The sequence below is a fragment of the Coptis chinensis genome, chromosome 6 (genome assembly GCF_015680905.1).
Source record: "Coptis chinensis isolate HL-2020 chromosome 6, ASM1568090v1, whole genome shotgun sequence".
In the NCBI taxonomy this organism is placed as follows: Eukaryota; Viridiplantae; Streptophyta; class Magnoliopsida; order Ranunculales; family Ranunculaceae; genus Coptis; species Coptis chinensis.
Window position 1 is genome coordinate 25,956,165 of NC_141461.1, and position 16,697 is coordinate 25,972,861.

The 16,697-nt window shown below is 34.8% G+C and overlaps 1 protein-coding gene across 4 annotated transcripts; it reads right to left on the minus strand.

The window, feature by feature from the left end:
* Window positions 1–11,603: 11,603 nt before the first annotated feature.
* Window positions 11,604–16,684, minus strand: LOC147492344 (ABC transporter C family member 5-like). 4 transcript variants are annotated; one of them, XR_015198774.1, is made up of 7 exons: window positions 15,926–16,684; window positions 15,678–15,751; window positions 15,547–15,593; window positions 14,453–14,685; window positions 13,042–13,340; window positions 12,653–12,866; window positions 11,604–11,715 (listed from the first exon to the last, which is right to left on the minus strand). XR_015198774.1 is itself a non-coding variant. In XM_086566134.1 (6 exons), exons 4-6 carry the CDS (start codon window positions 14,480–14,482, stop codon window positions 12,812–12,814), a joined length of 384 nt encoding a protein of 127 aa, XP_086422260.1. In that variant the 5' UTR covers window positions 14,483–14,685; window positions 15,547–15,593; window positions 15,678–15,751; window positions 15,926–16,684; the 3' UTR covers window positions 12,158–12,811. The 4 variants fall into 4 exon arrangements, 1 of the variants encoding a protein (XP_086422260.1); XR_015198777.1 differs by adding an exon at window positions 11,933–12,145 and having other exon boundaries at window positions 12,653–13,340; XR_015198775.1 differs by adding an exon at window positions 11,933–12,145 and having other exon boundaries at window positions 15,678–16,684.
* Window positions 16,685–16,697: the final 13 nt, after the last annotated feature.

Here is a 16,697-nt window from a genome sequence, read left to right on the forward strand (position 1 = left end):
TCCCAACATTCCACTATAAAAGTACACACAAAATAACAAGCCAAACCAAATACCACAAAGAAACACTCCTACTACCCATTCACCACAATCCGAGGATCACCTAGACCTTCACTCTCTAGGCTAACCTGGCTCTGATACCAAAAATGTCACAGCCCGATTTTCTAAACAATTAAAATAAATGAATATTTGAAATATAAATATCTCAAACATCACTCGGTTCAATTGTCTAAAAACCCAGGCTATGACGGGGTGGATACAACACATGTCAAAACATAAAACCCACATCATAAAGAATCTTAACAACAAAATAATCTCCAAAAATTCTCTTTATTACTTTATAAAAGTCTATCTTCCGTCCCAATAAAACATCAAACCACTCTAAGAATAACAGGTCTTCAACATCGTATTTTCTAGTCATATGAAAAGAAAACTACGTTATTACATACTTTCAAAAGAATAGACCTAATAAACGAACTAACGGACTGCTCCAGGCAAGAATCCAAATCACACGCCACGGTTCCACTACCTTCCACCTATGTTCCAAAGAACACACCCACGTTGCCAAAACAAAGCAAACATGGGTCAGCAAAATGGAATTTGCTGGTATGAGTAGACTAACCACATATAAACATTATCATACTTTAATTATCCAAACAATCACTTTATATTTTCCCATAACTTAATCATTCACAGCTTGGAAGACAGGTAGTTCCGTCATTTTAACCGGCATAATTTCTTCCCAAGCAAGACTTCCATTATATAACTCATTATAATAACTCGTTTTAATATCTAAATCATTGAATTAAAACTTACCAATATCCATCAGCCAAGTATAGAACCGGTGCCCTCAAGACAAAATGTTATTAAGTCCTACCCTCCCGCAAAAGAAAGTTAGAACTTGCATATAACATATGTAGATATCCTATGTATTCAAAAAGTAACCCAAACACTTTCGCGATAATCAAAGAATACAACTAACCCGCCAGCGAATACCTTAGTTCCCCTCTAGGGCGGTCAAACAATCACGGTCATTCATGGCACATTCAATGAATACCGGTGTCATTCATGGCACATTCAATGAATACCTATATATAACTTAATTGCGGGCCATTTATGGCACATTCAATAAATGCCCACCTAACATATGACATCAACAATCATAAAACTCAATTCCAAAACTTGAGGCGTTGAGAGATCTAAAAAGGTTGCGGTAACTTTATTTACTCATTATTGAACCGTATTGCGTGTATTATTTCAGAGAACGAAAGAGTATCTTGATTCATGTATTTTTGGTTTACGCATTATTAGTTTCATGGATGTCTAAGTGTCATAACATTGCATATCACAAAAACTGAAATATCACACACGTATATATAGAAAGGTCTTAGCCTAAGTCAAACATGCTAATAGTCCTAGACTTATCCTAATAGACCGAATCATATTTTTATGAAAAAGTCAAATTTGGGTCAACTGGTCAAAGTCAACCCTGGTCAAAGTCAACAATCAACTCTGGTCAACAGTCAACTCTGGTTAAAGTCAACACATCATTGTCAAAGTTAAACTGTCGTTTCCAATTTCAACAGGTTCAGGGTCATAGCCATGGTTCATGACTAAGGTCAAAGGTGCATGGCTCATGGGCTCATGGTTAAAGCCATGGTTCGGACCCAACTGGCCAAGCCCAAACCTTAGAACCCGAAAGTCTAAAACTAATCTATTTATTCTACCTGACCCAATTGGGATCTATATTAAGTCCTATGGACTGGCCCATGCAATATTAGAAACTAGCCTAAAAACTTTAAACTGAACTGGCCCAAAATACAACTGAGTTCGGCCCGAAAATTAAACTGAAACCGGCCCAACAACTAAAATAGAATCGAGCCTAGCATAAAATATAAAGTTTTGGCCCAACAAAACTAAAACATTTCGGCCCAACTAACAATTAGGTTTTGGCCCAACCAATTTAAACTTGCTAAGGCCCAAGGCCCAACCCGAAATTTACTATTCATCTTCTCCAACAGCCTCCACCACCAACCCAAATCGACCACCACCAATTCCAAATCGCCACCCAAAAATAACCAACCGATTTTACCCAGATTCTAAACCCCTACAACTTTAATAAAAGCTAATAAAACCTCAAATCCTTAAATCTAGATCTAGAAATTTTTACTGCCGCCATTAATAGCTTCTCCAAGCTTTAACAGCTGCCCCCCCTTACTTTACAACACTCACTCACTCGCTACCACCAACTATAACGCCACCACACGAGTTCAAACAAACAAAAACATAATAGTTCAACCCACAGTATCCGCGATGGGGCGTTTTTCTCTGGGGAGGAGGTTTGGGGGGATCGCCTCCATTGGCGCCCCTTCAAGCTTCCACAGCCCCCTCCAAACCAACATTCAATCACCCAACAACAAGTTCCAGCCCAACACAAACCACCCACGCACATCAGTTAACATAAACGGTACTGACCGCCATTAACACATTTATACAAAGCTTAATAATATAACCGCCATTAACACATTATCTTGTTTAAGTTCTCTAGCCATTAGCATAAACTTTACTGACCGCCATTAACACATTATCTTGTTTTATTGTCTCTGGCCGCCATTAACACATTATTCAAAGCTTCCAACAGTTAAATCCCCATTTCCGATATTTAGCGAAGTTTAATAATAATGACCGCCTGGCGTAGAATAAAACAAGATAATAAGTAGTATCCCTATGCATAAATCTTATACAAGTATACCCGATACCAAAACGATAACCCGTGAAATAGCAAGAATAGCTACTCACCTTTAGCGCGCTCCTGTTCCCAGCAAAATCTCCAGCAAGAAACTTCTCTCTTTCCTCTCTGTGAAACTCTCTTTTCTGAAAAACTCTCTGTTCTTGACCAACCCTATTTTTTTTTTTTCTGTTTAAAAAAAACAACCCCGAAATAGGGAAGAGAGTTTATCCCATACCCACGTCTCCTATTTCCACTAACACTTATCCTATTTTTATTATATCTATTATCTATTATTATTATCTTTATTATTATTATAGAAAAAAAACAAAGAATAAAAACACGGAGTGTTATAGCAAAAGAAAGGTGGTGATGAGGTTGACTTATGGGAAAGAACTAACTCTGAATGAGGTGCTTTATGTGCATGACATTCACAAAAACTTAGTTTCTGGGTCGCTGTTGAGCAAGAATGGCTTTAAGTTAGTCTTTGTTTCTGATAAATTTGTACTAAATAAGAATGATGTATTCGTGGGCTTTAAGGATGGGCTCTTTAGGATGTTTTGTTTTACTATTGTGCCAAAGAGCGTCAATAAAGTTGAATCTTCTGTTTACTTGATTGAGTTTTCGCATGTATGACATGGTAGATTAGGACATGTTAATTATGATACTTTGTGTAGATTAATTAATTTGGACTATATACCAAAGATAAAAATAGACCCACACCATAAATGTGTAACTTGTGTAGAATCTAAATTGACCAGATCATCCTTTCATTCCATTGAAAGAAGTACTGAACCTCTAGACTTAATACACAGATATATGTGATCTTAAATACGTGCAAACTAGAGATGGTAAAAAGTATTTCATTACTTTTATTGACGATAGCACTAGATATAATTATGTTTACTTGTTGAGAAGTAAAGATGAGGCAATTGAAGTGTTTAAATACTATAAAAATAAAGTTGAAAATCAACTAAGCAAAAAGATTAAGGCTATAATGAGTGATAGAAGAGGTGAATATGAATCACCTTTTAAAGATTTCTGTTCTGAACATGGAATCATTCATCAAACTACGGCTCCTTATTCACCTCAATCAAACGGTATTGCGGAACATAAAAACCGAACTCTAAAAGAGATGATGAATGCTATGTTGTTAAGTTCCGATTTACCCTAGAATATGTGGGGGGAAGCTTTGCTTTCCGCCAATTACATTCTCAACAAGATTCCTAACAAAAAGACGCTTAAAACACTATACAAATTGTGAAAAGGGCATCAAACTTCCTACGAATTCTTAAAAGTGTGGGTGTGTCTTGCTAAAGTGGAAGTCCCTAAACCTAAGAAGGTGAAGATAGGACCCAAGATTATTGATTGTGTATTCATTGGATATGCAAACAATAGTAGTGTATATCGTTTTCTGGTTAATAAATCAGAGATTCAAGATATACATGTTAATACGATTATTGAGTCAAGGAATGCTTCATTCTTTGAAAATACGTTTTCGTATAACATGTGTATAGAGCTAAGTTCAACAAAGAGAACTTTAGATGCTACAACTAGTAACCATGCATCCTACACAAAGTGAAATTGAGGAGGAACCTAGACGTAGCAAAAGGTCAAGGACGTCAACGTCTTTTGGACCTGATTTTCTAACTTACTTGTTGAAAAATAATCCTCAAATATTCAAGAAGGCAATGTCATCTCCAGAAGCTACTTATTAGAAAGAAGCAATAAATAGCGAGATTGAATCCATAATGCAAAATCATACATGGGAATTGGTGGATTTACCACTAGGTTCCAAGACTTTGGGATATAAGTGGATATTCACAAAAAAAATTTAAGACTGATGGATCAATCGACAAGTATAAAACTAGACTTGTGGTCAAAGGCTTTAGACAAAAGGAAGGATTTGATTATTTTGACACTTATTCTCTAGTTACAAGAATAACTTCCGTAAAGATGCTAATAACAATAACGTCAATACATAGATTTGAGATACATTAGGCTCGGATTTAACTAAGAAGTACAAGATACTTATAAGACAAAATGTTTGTATAGTTTGGTAATTGGTAAAGAGTAAGTACAATTAAGTTGTATATTCCTAAAACTTTTTTTAAAAAAAAAAAAAAAAACATGTTATTGTTCTTTTTGAGTTACAAGTGAAAAACTTAGAATATCTATGGTTAAGTATTGGGTCCTTAATATATTATAATAAATGAATTGTTTTGTCTTGGGTACGCCTCATAAAAAAAGAACATGTTCTTGTTCTTTTTGAGTTACAAGTGAAAAACTTAGAATATCTACGGTTAAGTGTTGGGTCCTTAATATACTATAATAAATGAATTGTTTTGTCTTGGGTACGCCTAATAAAAAAAGTATAATTTAGGAACATAAATGTGTCTAAAACAATTTTATTTATTTATTTTAAAGTTGGAGTATGGGAGTGTTTTTATGGGGGTGTGTCCAAGATCACCCATTTTTTTTTCTCTTCAAATATATATTTTTTTCTTTCTGTTTTCATAAAAAAAAAGTATCTACAATGAAAAATTCGTGTCAATAAAGCCAAATATATAAATAAATAAATAAAACCTTGTATAATAAAATGAAAAGTACTCTAACATTTATGAAATAAACTCTTAAATTTTATCATAATTATTAAAGAAAATGTAAATGTAATTACAAATTGCAACTTTATTACACCCAAAATACTGATGATAATAGCCAATTAAGAAATTCGCACAGTAATTTTTTATTTTTTTTAAAAAAATGGTGGGATTTTGCAGGTCCCCATATGTATTATAACTTTGTTTTTTAGACTTTGGTCCTACGCATAGTTGGTTTATTAGACTTTGGTTCAAAAAAGCTTGAATATTAGACATTAATCATAATTCTGTTTGTTCACCGTTAGTCAACTCAATCGTATATAAGCAGATTGACCACGTTGACTGTTAGTCAGCTGAGTTGATTAACGGTGAACAAATAGAACTGGGACTAAAGACTAATATTCAAGCTTTTCTAGATCAAAGTCTAATAAACCAACAATGCGTAGGACCAAAGTCTAAAAAGCCCTTTCATAAACCATTGTTACATATTTCTCTATGATAGATTGATAGAGTTCAAAACATTACATAAAGGAGGAGTAAAAACAAAAACATCTTTGTTCTCGCCATCCAAGAGATAGTTTTGCCAAATGATCGGCAACTCTATTTTCTTCTTGAAAAACATGGAGTAAAGAAACCATAATAAAACAAAACATCAATCTTCTGATTATGACCACCAGATTCCAACATTGCTATGGAAAAATCTCTCTCTCTCTTAGAATTTGAATTGTTCTTATCAAGTCGGATGCCACTATGACTATTTGAAATCTATGAGTTATGCATATACTAAGCTCACTGTCTATTGCCTTTAACTCTTTAATTCACACGGTAATTGAATGAATGAGAACTCTTTGAAAAATCTGCAACACAAAATTAAAAATTTATTTACAAATTTCTTAATTTTTAATTGAAAATAATAATATATATATTTTTAATGGAAACACATATAAAAGAAATATTTGTGGAGAAAAAAATAGAATGATTTAAAGATAAAACAAAATAAGTACGTATTTGGTTAGATTTTAATTAACTACAATTAATCAATGATTAAAAGATGGTGGATGTGTGGTGGATGAGTGTTTAAGAGACTTTTCACTCCTAAGCGTCTAGGAGCGAATATTTTCTCTATTTATATGCATATTTTTAATGCATGCGGTCCTCCTTATAATCGAATTCCATCCTTGCTAAATTTGGTGGTCCTCATATCGTAAGGGACTGAAGATCTATCCCTTAAAAATGGATGGCTAGTTGGATACTCAAAATCAAGTGCAGACCAACCCATTGAAAGGTCCAATTCGATGATAAATGTATCGAAGATAATAAAGGTATCATCCGATAAGAAAGAATGGTGTTGATCCGATACAAAGTTACAAACAAATGGTGTTCACGAGTTTATTTATGGGAGAAGATCAAGTACCTAACCTATTATATATGCTTTTATAGAAAACCACCTATCAAAATTCATATGTACAAAAGAGGGGAACATGCACTATAAAAAGAACAGAGATTTTTTTTTGAAGTGTCGTGGACTCATGGCTAGCGGCATTGCACAAATAGCTGGAAATGACCAAAAACGCATTGTCCAGTGACAAATCTTTTAATTAAACTAGCAAGATGCACGTGCTGTGCACGCGGTTGACAAACACATTTATTTCATTATATATATAATATGTGATGTAAGTAAAGGCTAGTAAAATATGTGAATTTGAGTGATGTAGGTATTGGTTAGTGTAACATGCATGAATAAGAACTTTAAAGTTTGTTTGACCATTACATGTAGGACACATTCAAAAGCACATTGCATTATGGAATTGATTTTTTTTTTTTTTTTTGGGGGGGAGGGGGAGGCTTTTTTTGAAAAATGTATTGTATCATAAACTTTGATATGCCTTTTGATTGATATTGACAGAATGATAGATGAGTTTCTGAGGCCTTATAAGGAAAAGGCAGAAGGAGGCTGAACTTATTGGTTTGAAGCGTACAGTGACAAAAAGAGCCCAAAGCTTCAATTGTTCATGTAGCATGAATTCTTCTTTGTTGCTTCTATCACCACACTTTGAGAGGCCGGGTGAGGGCAATACAATGAAGCACTACTATAATGTATAAACCAAGAAGAACCTCCAATTATGAGTACTACCCTTGGCATCGAAAGTAAAAAAAAACGAATTCTACAGTAACATATTTGAGTCTGGAAATAGGTCCCTTCTCCAGGCCATAACTCTATACTAACATATGCTTCTAAGCTAGACTGTTTTTTCCCATCTTCTAAAATGACGATGTGCAATCTAACACTGGACAGTTTATATACAAACTAATTGGTGACTTGGAGTAGTCCTTGTTTGCATTTCATATTTTCTTTTCCTAGCAATGGATAGTTCGATCATAAGATTACTTGATCCACATTTGAGATATTATAATTTATTTAAGCTCAATCGTTTTCAGTTGAATGTTAAGAGTGGGTACAAATTGTTAGATGTTGTGAACTCCAGTAGCGTGCTAAACGTGTATTTGATAAGTGGTTATTCGGAAATTTTAATTGATAAGCTCTATATCTACAAACTGAAGTTTGGAAACATATTCCAGCCAAAAAAAAAAGTTTGGAAGCATCATTTGAAAACAGAAATTGCTCAAAGCACATATAAAAATTGTTCAGTAACGTAACTATACTGAACTAAAGAAGAAAAAGGCTTGTGACAAATCAAAACCATGGAATTATTCTGAACATATTCTAAATGGACCCAACATGAAATTTGGTGGCTTAAAAAGAATCTTAAATAAAAAGTCACTGACTACATGCATATATTTTTGCTGGTTTGCACATAAATAACAAATTGCAATTGATCTAAAGAACATACATTTCATAACATTAAATTTATGGTACCAATATCTTCCCCCCAAAAAAAAGAGCGAGATTCAGTTGGAGGTTAATTACATTCTGTGTAAAGAACAGGTGTGAAGGATATACAGGTGTGACTGCTTGCTTCATATTTTACAAAACTTACGTAATGGGCAGTTGACAGTTGACACTCCTACGATTCGGTGCCTATTGGCCTATCCTGACTGGTCAAATAACACATATTTTGATTCTTTTGTATGGCTATTTTTTCCCTCTGTTTCCTAGTATTCTTTCTTGTGGTTTCTTGGGATTCAAACCCACTTCAGCATTATGTAGCATTTTATATCAGATTGCAGGTGAGCAGGAAAATTTCTACTCCTCCAATGGTCCTCAAACCATGTTAGTCTACTTGGGTCTTTACTGCAATCTCATTTTTACCCATGTTGTTTCACACAAACTCCAACATAACATGCCAGAAATTTTCCTTCAAAAATTCTAGGGTCCTTCGACATTGCATACAACGTTTATGATTTAATACTGCTTGAAACAGAAGCTTTGTAGGGATGTAATGCAAAAGTGAAAATGCACCAATTGTGAGTAAACAAATGAGAAGTTTCTCTCTCCAATAAAATTCATACACAAGCACATGTTCAATAGAATACCTCAGCAGCTTCATCAGTAGATGAAGGGTACTGATAGTAATAATGGCGCAAAGCATCTGGAATACACGCTGGTGTGTTCTGCCAAAGATCAAGGTTCTGGTCCGTAATCTGCATGAAAGTAAATTACATGATTAGGGCACCAGGGGAAGACTTAAAAAAGAAATAAAGAACCTGTTTTGCTTCTTTTTTTTTTAAAGAAATTGTTGTACCACACACTCACACACAACAAATTAGTATTTGCGATTGCCTGTGGATAATGTACTTTTGACAAATCTGTTTCCTTTTCAAAATGCCAAGTTTTTATTTGATCATTGGTGTCATTTGGCAGATCAGGTCGAGTGCTTTCAGAAAATACCTATTTTTTATAATAGAACTTGTGCATCAAATTGTACGGTATCTTTCACAAGTCATATGTGTGTTAAAATGATGGCGGCAGGTCATGCTACAACTGTATATGATACAGGTCAATGAAACACTGTAAAAAACTGAGATACAGGAAATATTAAACATTCACACTCCTAAATTGTCGTCCACCTCCTCATAAAATGTCATTGTGGTGAGTCGATATCCTGCTAAAAGCATATACTCCTTTACAGCACAGTTAAGATCTTTACGCTCATTGTCTTTTAGAGGACCCAAATCAGAAAAGGGAGAATCCCTCTTCAACTGTTGCAAGGTAGGTCTATCAGTTGCAGAAACATTTAATGAATCCCTCTTCTAATTAAATTTGGTTCGTTGGCTTTAAGTCTAGGGCAAACTCCCGCTTCAATAATAGCTTGGATTTTGTCGTTTGTACCATCAGAAAGGTAAGATAATGCACAGCACGCATCAGTTAAGACTTCTTCACGATTTGAATGAATCAGATGCTCAAGCGCCGGAAGTGCAGGTTTTGTATGCCATATTGTTTTCGAAAGGAACATAACATCGTTAGTAATCCCAACCTCTTAATAACCCCACAAATAAATAAAATGCAACTCATCACTAACCTGTTCAAATGGAGGTTGTGGTTTGCCTCTGCAGAAATTGGATAGAGTTCATGTTGCATTTCTCAACATAGAGAATTTGGCATGCTCATTCAACTGTTGGCTAAACCAACATAAAATTAGACAATCGATCAACTACCTCATCATAGTTCTTATTACCAATAGCTTAACAGAACACAAAAAGATCATGAACTTCTGTCAAGCAAATTAAGAATAAAACGTATATGAAAGACGATTGTAAGAGCCAAATATTTACCCCATAGAACGATTGAACCCAAACTGCTCTATCAAACGCGCTACCTCTTGAGCTACAACATCTTGATCATCCCTTCCAGCCTCTAGAGCAAACCTTACAGCCTCCTAAGCACACCTTTCAATCTCCTGGGCACACCTTTCAGCCTCCTGAGAAATCCTCCTCAGCTCCTCTACGTTTTGATGGCACTCACACCCATTTTGTTCTGATCAAGGATTGAAATAGAAATTTTACATATAGTGCCTCTAACCAACAGAAGTATCAATTTATATATTGGACTCTAGATATCTCTTTCAAGATTTGCATCATTCTATAGTTGGTACATAATCTTACGGAAAACCTTAGCAGCATGTTAGGTGAAAGTATGACTCCTTAAACTCAAAAATAGAAAATGTAATGTAAAATATTAAACTCATAAATTTCCCAAACATTATATTTTACATGCTTTGTTAGACAAATAGTTCAAAAAAGTAATCAGATAATAAATCAACTAAGTTTCAGAGAAGATAGGAAAAGCAGGTATTCCCAGGGACCGTTTCACGAATATATAGGAAGTTGTTCTAACCCCTGAAAATAGTATGGAATTTTAATGAACGTGGTATCTGTTGCAAGAACTGAAAACATAATCTAGTTACTTTACTTCATAAAGCATCAAACACAATCAGTCATTTAATGAGCAATGTATGGAAACTGAACACATAACACATTAAACACAGTAATTATTACTATTTAGAACAACTAAGCAAAATAACATTCTTGTGTAAATTTGGAGTCTGCTGGCAGATTTGGAAATCGTTAGTTCAATTGATGGTTATATCAAAGCCACAAAGACCGCAATTCCAATGCAAGTTCATCGAAGCTAGTTATTTAACCCTGTTCAATTCCTTTGGTCTTAAGTCACAACTTCACAAGTTCCAAATAGGATTCCAGAAAAAATTTGACGAAAGCAAAGAAGAAGCATGCCAGAGTCTCACATATAATCACATTCCTCAACATTGTTATCTCACTCAAAACTACATACTCATAGTTTTTACATCTTATAAGAACTCTATTATATATTAAGAGATTAAGACTAAACAACCCCTGAACATAGTAATCTACTACTACACATAGAAACCATGAATTCCAATATTACCACAATCCTCTTCTTGATGTGTATTAGTCTTATATTTCTTAAAGCGCAAGAAGAGCTCCTCATGACATAAGTTCTTTCCATAAGTTCTTCCACCCATCTCCACCAACTTCCAGCATTTCCATACATTCCTCAGAAGCCATCAGCTTGTGCCCCATTGCCGTCTTCCCTATCGTTAATTTCTAGTACACCAAGAATATTACATACCACTCGAGCACCCAAAACCGATATACCTAACCTATGCTAATTACTTTTTTTTTTAGTTAAAAAAGGGGACCAATTCAAGTACACTTGTTAGTTGGACAGTTGTGATAATTGGAAAGTTTCTCTTAAGATCCGACAAAGAGAAGTGTTAATGTTGAAGTAAAAAAAATAGCGGTATAATATACAGATGTATGAGTATTTAGAATCTTACAGGTATGCTCCTTTACACATTAGGAAAATGTGTCCGTCCTCATCCCACACAATAATGATAGCTGCTTTTGTTTGCTACTCAACCCCATGGCTCCATTTCCGTTGGTAAGGCACTGGAAAAACACCAATAAAAGTGAGCATTGAATCCAAATTCAAACCCAAATGAAGACTTAGTAATTAAGAGAAACCAGGTTGTAAGCTGGATATCTGATTCCAAGCTGAGCTGTCATAATCTTGACTTGGCTAGATTGGTTATACTCCGACTCCCTCGACCTTTGACTGATTTGAATAATGTGCATGCATTCTTAATACTGTTGATTGTATGTTTACCTGTAATGGACCCCTTCTTCTCTTTTAGTCATCTTGCTTTCTCGCCTAAGCCTTGGTTGAAGCCTAAAGGGCTCTTCAGAGCCTATTTTCCCAAAGTTTTGGAACCTTACTTTCTATTTGAGACTTTTTGTTTATGCTGAGATATATTCAAATATGTGTTATCAATAGCTTCTGCTTGTTATTGACTGTGACGGCCTTGCTGCTAATTAAAACCTAATAGCAAAATGATTAAATTCCAGTCAAATGCCTATCTCACTCGAGCTGATTCAGATAAAGCAACACACCTATAGCTATATCCTGTAAATGCCCGAATAGTAACACAACAAATGAAATGTTCAACTTTTCTAAACTTAGCAGTAACATCACTTGAAATGTTCGATTTCACTGCAGCGTCCTAGAGATATCAATGTTATCTATGATGATCCTTCCCCCTGCTGGTTTGATTAGTCTAAATAGAGCTTGGATAAGCGTTGATTTACCACTTCCAATACGTCCTACTATTCCAATTTTCTTTCCACCAGGAAATGAACACGATACATTATGAAGGACAACATGAAGACTCTCCTTATAACAAACCTTAAAAATAATAATTTTCAGAAAATAGAGATAATCAGTTTGACAAAATAACGTGAATGAATTATTTTTATATAAGGTTTATGGATATAATCATAGCAATCATTAACAAAGCGAATGCAATCATAAAAGAAAAGCCTAACTAACCTTCAGATCAGTATGTTCAATTGTTCCATTCTCTGGCCATGAGGATGGAGGGCGAGAGTCCTCAATGATGAGTGGAGCCTCACTTGGGAGTTGAGAATACTGATGAATACGCTCAATAGAAATAATTTTGTTTTCAAGCTTGCAAAAGCTCAATATCCACTATGATAAGCGTGCATTTAAGTTAAGGTCATACGCACAGCAAGCCCTGCCATACCTGCACAGAAGCACTTCCAACACCTTAAAGATCTGATAATAGGGGACTGCAGTAAGTGCTAAACTCAAACTATATTTATGATACATTGTCATCATCTGAAGTTAAATATTGGGATGTTTTTCAAGAAAATGAACAGGACTCAGATATAAAGAGAAAGAATGGAAGAGTTCTATACTTGATTGGATCAATGCTTCTGGGTGGCACGCTTACAGGCAGAAACATGCAGAATGCAAAGACAAAAGTCGAGAGTAATTCCATGGGCAAGCAAAGCCACTCAATGGCAGCTATGTTGCAGAAGAAAGGGCGAGCAAAACAGTCAAGAAGATATAGATTCCTCTTCACGAACCGCTTCTCTTGACCAAAGCCTCTGATTGTAGCCACCCCAGCAATTGATTCTCTAAAGAGATGGATGACAGGTGATTTCTGGATGCTAACAATGCGAACAAATTCCCTGGAAGAAGCCATGTAATATTTCTGCATTCACAAAGAAACAGTTGAAAAAGACTACATATACTATTTTTACTAATTAATAGATTGCTTTCACCTTGACATTTTACTAACAAAACAACAAATCCGTCGAAAAAAATATGGTAGAAACAAAGCATGAACATAATCAAGTCACAACTGCTCAACTCCAAGTCTCCAACATTCAAAGTTTTAAATTGTGTCAAGTGGGATGCAGATACAAAGGGAAGCGTGATTTTGAATTTTCTATATCTTTCATCTTAAAAGGATTAACGGCTACGAACTATTTAATTACCTACATCCACAAGCAAGCAATGGCCATGTAACGTACATACACCTCAATAATAACTCATTTCTCCAATTCAAACAATAATGGAAAAAATATAAATAAACCAAAATATATAATCAGGAATTTTAAAATAAACAAATAAATTTCAAAACAAAGAGATATGATAGATGAATTGATAGTGCCTTGTTCACAAACAATGAGTTAGGAAGGTCTTGACCACTTGTAGGATTTCTTGATCATATCATGTATTAAGAAAAACCTTAATGGTGTAGGGCGATCTAAAACTCACAACCAAGATAGAATACCTATGGGGAAAATTGCCAAGAGTAAACAACTTGCTAAATAATAAGCTAGCAATCAATCGTGCAGTGCTACACAATGTTTGTTTTTTGAAGGAAAGTTATGAATTAATAGAAACTAAACACACCTTTCGATTGAGATTCTCGACATGGTCCTCTGAAGAAATTCACGTGTAACACCCAAATGAGGAAATTTGAATAAAATAAAATACATCTAATTATAAGATAATCTAACTCATATAACAACAAAGGCGATAATAACTTCATTTTTCTTTATGTGTATCCAGTCCTGCAATACCAAAATGTTTATGGTAGTTGAGGCACTTTTCTTTGGGAGCAGTATCGTTGTTTGCAACTCATGTTATTCCATAAGAGGAAATCCATAAAGAATCTAACCAAAACAATGTTGTCAACTCAAGCATGTAAGTCACAAAAAGGAATAGCTACACATAGCCTTATTAAGTTTTATGTTTTCTACCAATGAGCAAAACTACCAAAGGAAAATTCAATGAGCAAAAGTATTACAATCTTACATGAAGCATTTGCTTCAGAAGCTTTTTCATTGGGCACAGATCTTACTACTTTCAGACGCAGAATATATAACTCTTGAACCTCCGAAAAAGCTCCATTCACTGCTTATCACAATGCTCATCATTGCCACTCTTTGACCGAAAACTGCAACTCCTGAACCTCAAAGATTAGAAATGGATCTCTCTTCTTGCCAAAGAGTAAAATCAGCCGGCATAGCCTTCCACGATTGACCAACCTACATATAGAACCTTTTTACTATAATAACCATAAGGCCATACACCTGAAGTACTAACATGTATTTCAGTAACAACACCATGACTTACGAACTATCATGCTCATGTAAAATTAAATAAAATACAATGGAATAAAAAGCAAATAAAAAAGATAGCTTCATGAATTATGAACTCATCTATATAATACGTAAAATGTCAAAGTTGACATGGTTCAATTGTTCGCCTCAGATAAGTCATGAATTTTTTATCAACAAAGAAGCCGGCGCAATTTTAAAACATATTTGAAGGATGGTCAAGCACTTAATGATAATGCTATTTTGGGGCGTAATTTGCTATAATACTGAATGAAACGCAAAGACAGACCATACGCTCGAAATCTATAACTTGCTATGATCTATCACAAAGTATATACACAATTTTTTTTTTCTTTTTTCTTTAAACAAATGTTACTTCCATTTCAATGAACTATTAGTGTGCAGATCAGAATGGCATGGTATCAATGAACTATTAGTGTACACACAAATCCAAGCAATACTTCGACTAAACCACATCGTTTGGTTCAATGCTATTACCTTTAATATCACGACTGAATCTCTGACTAACATATTTGTCTATATGACTAAACACTACACAAATGAATATCAGCACAATCGAGCACAACAGCAGTTGAATCGGGAGATAGGATTTTATTTGTTTCGATTATCCCTTGTAGCTTCACAAACGGCGACTGCAAATTGCATAATATATATTGCATCCACAAATGACAAAAAAATAATATATGAAAATTAACTGATTTTAAATCAATAATTCTAAAAAACCATGCAGATAACATTGTCAATCTAAACTTCAGAAAATAGATAAACCTTGATTCTTCTGTAGGCTATGGATTAACCTTCATCCTTACATCCCTCTGAGAAAGATCGTAGAAACTGATCAAGATTTGTAGACTATAAATATATATCAAATTAAAAAGAAAAATAGATTCCATACATACATTTAATCTAGCTGCAGAGCACTCTGATGCGAAATATTTCCAACTTGATATTCGTATGGTTGCATCTTCATGACCTGATATAACCATTTTAATAAATTGAATGTAAAATAAGTTAGTTAATCAAATGAAAAAAGGTGCTCTCATTGCAAAGGCGAATGAGCAGTCATTGAGTGTTTTAAGGTTCCAAAGTAAGGTGCTGCTATCACTCACGAAATATTGAAAAAAGTAGGAAAGCAAGGGGATCTTACCTTTGTTTCCCAATAGTGACTTGGTTCTCACCAAAGTTAAATCAGGGAGTTGTAGGCTTGCTTGAATCTCCACTTTTAGAGACTCTTAAGTCCATAGTTGAAACCGACAAATTCACTGTACAAATTCTACTTTGGAGGACCTGGTCGCAACCCGTCATGCCCATGAGACAGTGCCGACTTATACAACCATATACACTCGAACCCAAATGAGTGTGTAGTTTTAGTTTTCAATCACGTTTAATCAGTTGGAAATTCTATGCCCATGTGAGATGGAGTTAGATTGAATAAAAGCAAGTTCCAAAAGAAGTTTATTGTTTTCCTTGCGTCGTATCTCGTATTTGTGCGGCATCTCTTTCTTCCTTTATAAGGTTTAGATCCATTAACTTTGCAATCCAGGCAAATGCTTTTGCTATCTTCTCTTTTCATTTGGGCTTTTCTACTAATGAGAGGACCTCAATGAAATCTGTTGGTAAGTGACATCATGTATGTGCCAACTGTTCATCCATCAAATAATCCATAAACCCCTTAACCGCATTTCAGTGAGTCAGAAATTAACGACGAAAAGTCAAATGTAGAACCTGAATAGCAAATGAAATCCCAGGACAGGACCTTCTTCCTAAGCCAAAAGGTATCAATTCAAAATGTTGACCTCTTACGTCTACATCCATGTGACTCGTGATAAATCTCTCTGGTCGAAACTCTAAAGGATCTGACCACACTTGTGGGTCTCGCGGTAGCTTCCAAAGGTTAACTATCACAGTTGTGCCTAACG

Bases quoted from the DNA above. Each gene is read 5' to 3' on its own strand.
- LOC147492344 (XM_086566134.1), bottom strand. From the start codon at position 14,482: ATGAAAAAGCTTCTGAAGCAAATGCTTCAT. The intron at 13,341-14,452 runs GTAAGATTGTAA...TTGTGAATGCAG, and splicing joins TTCTGAAGCAAATGCTTCAT to AAATATTACATGGCTTCTTC. The intron at 12,867-13,041 runs GTATAGAACTCT...GCTTCTGTGCAG, and splicing joins AGAAGCATTGATCCAATCAA to GTATGGCAGGGCTTGCTGTG.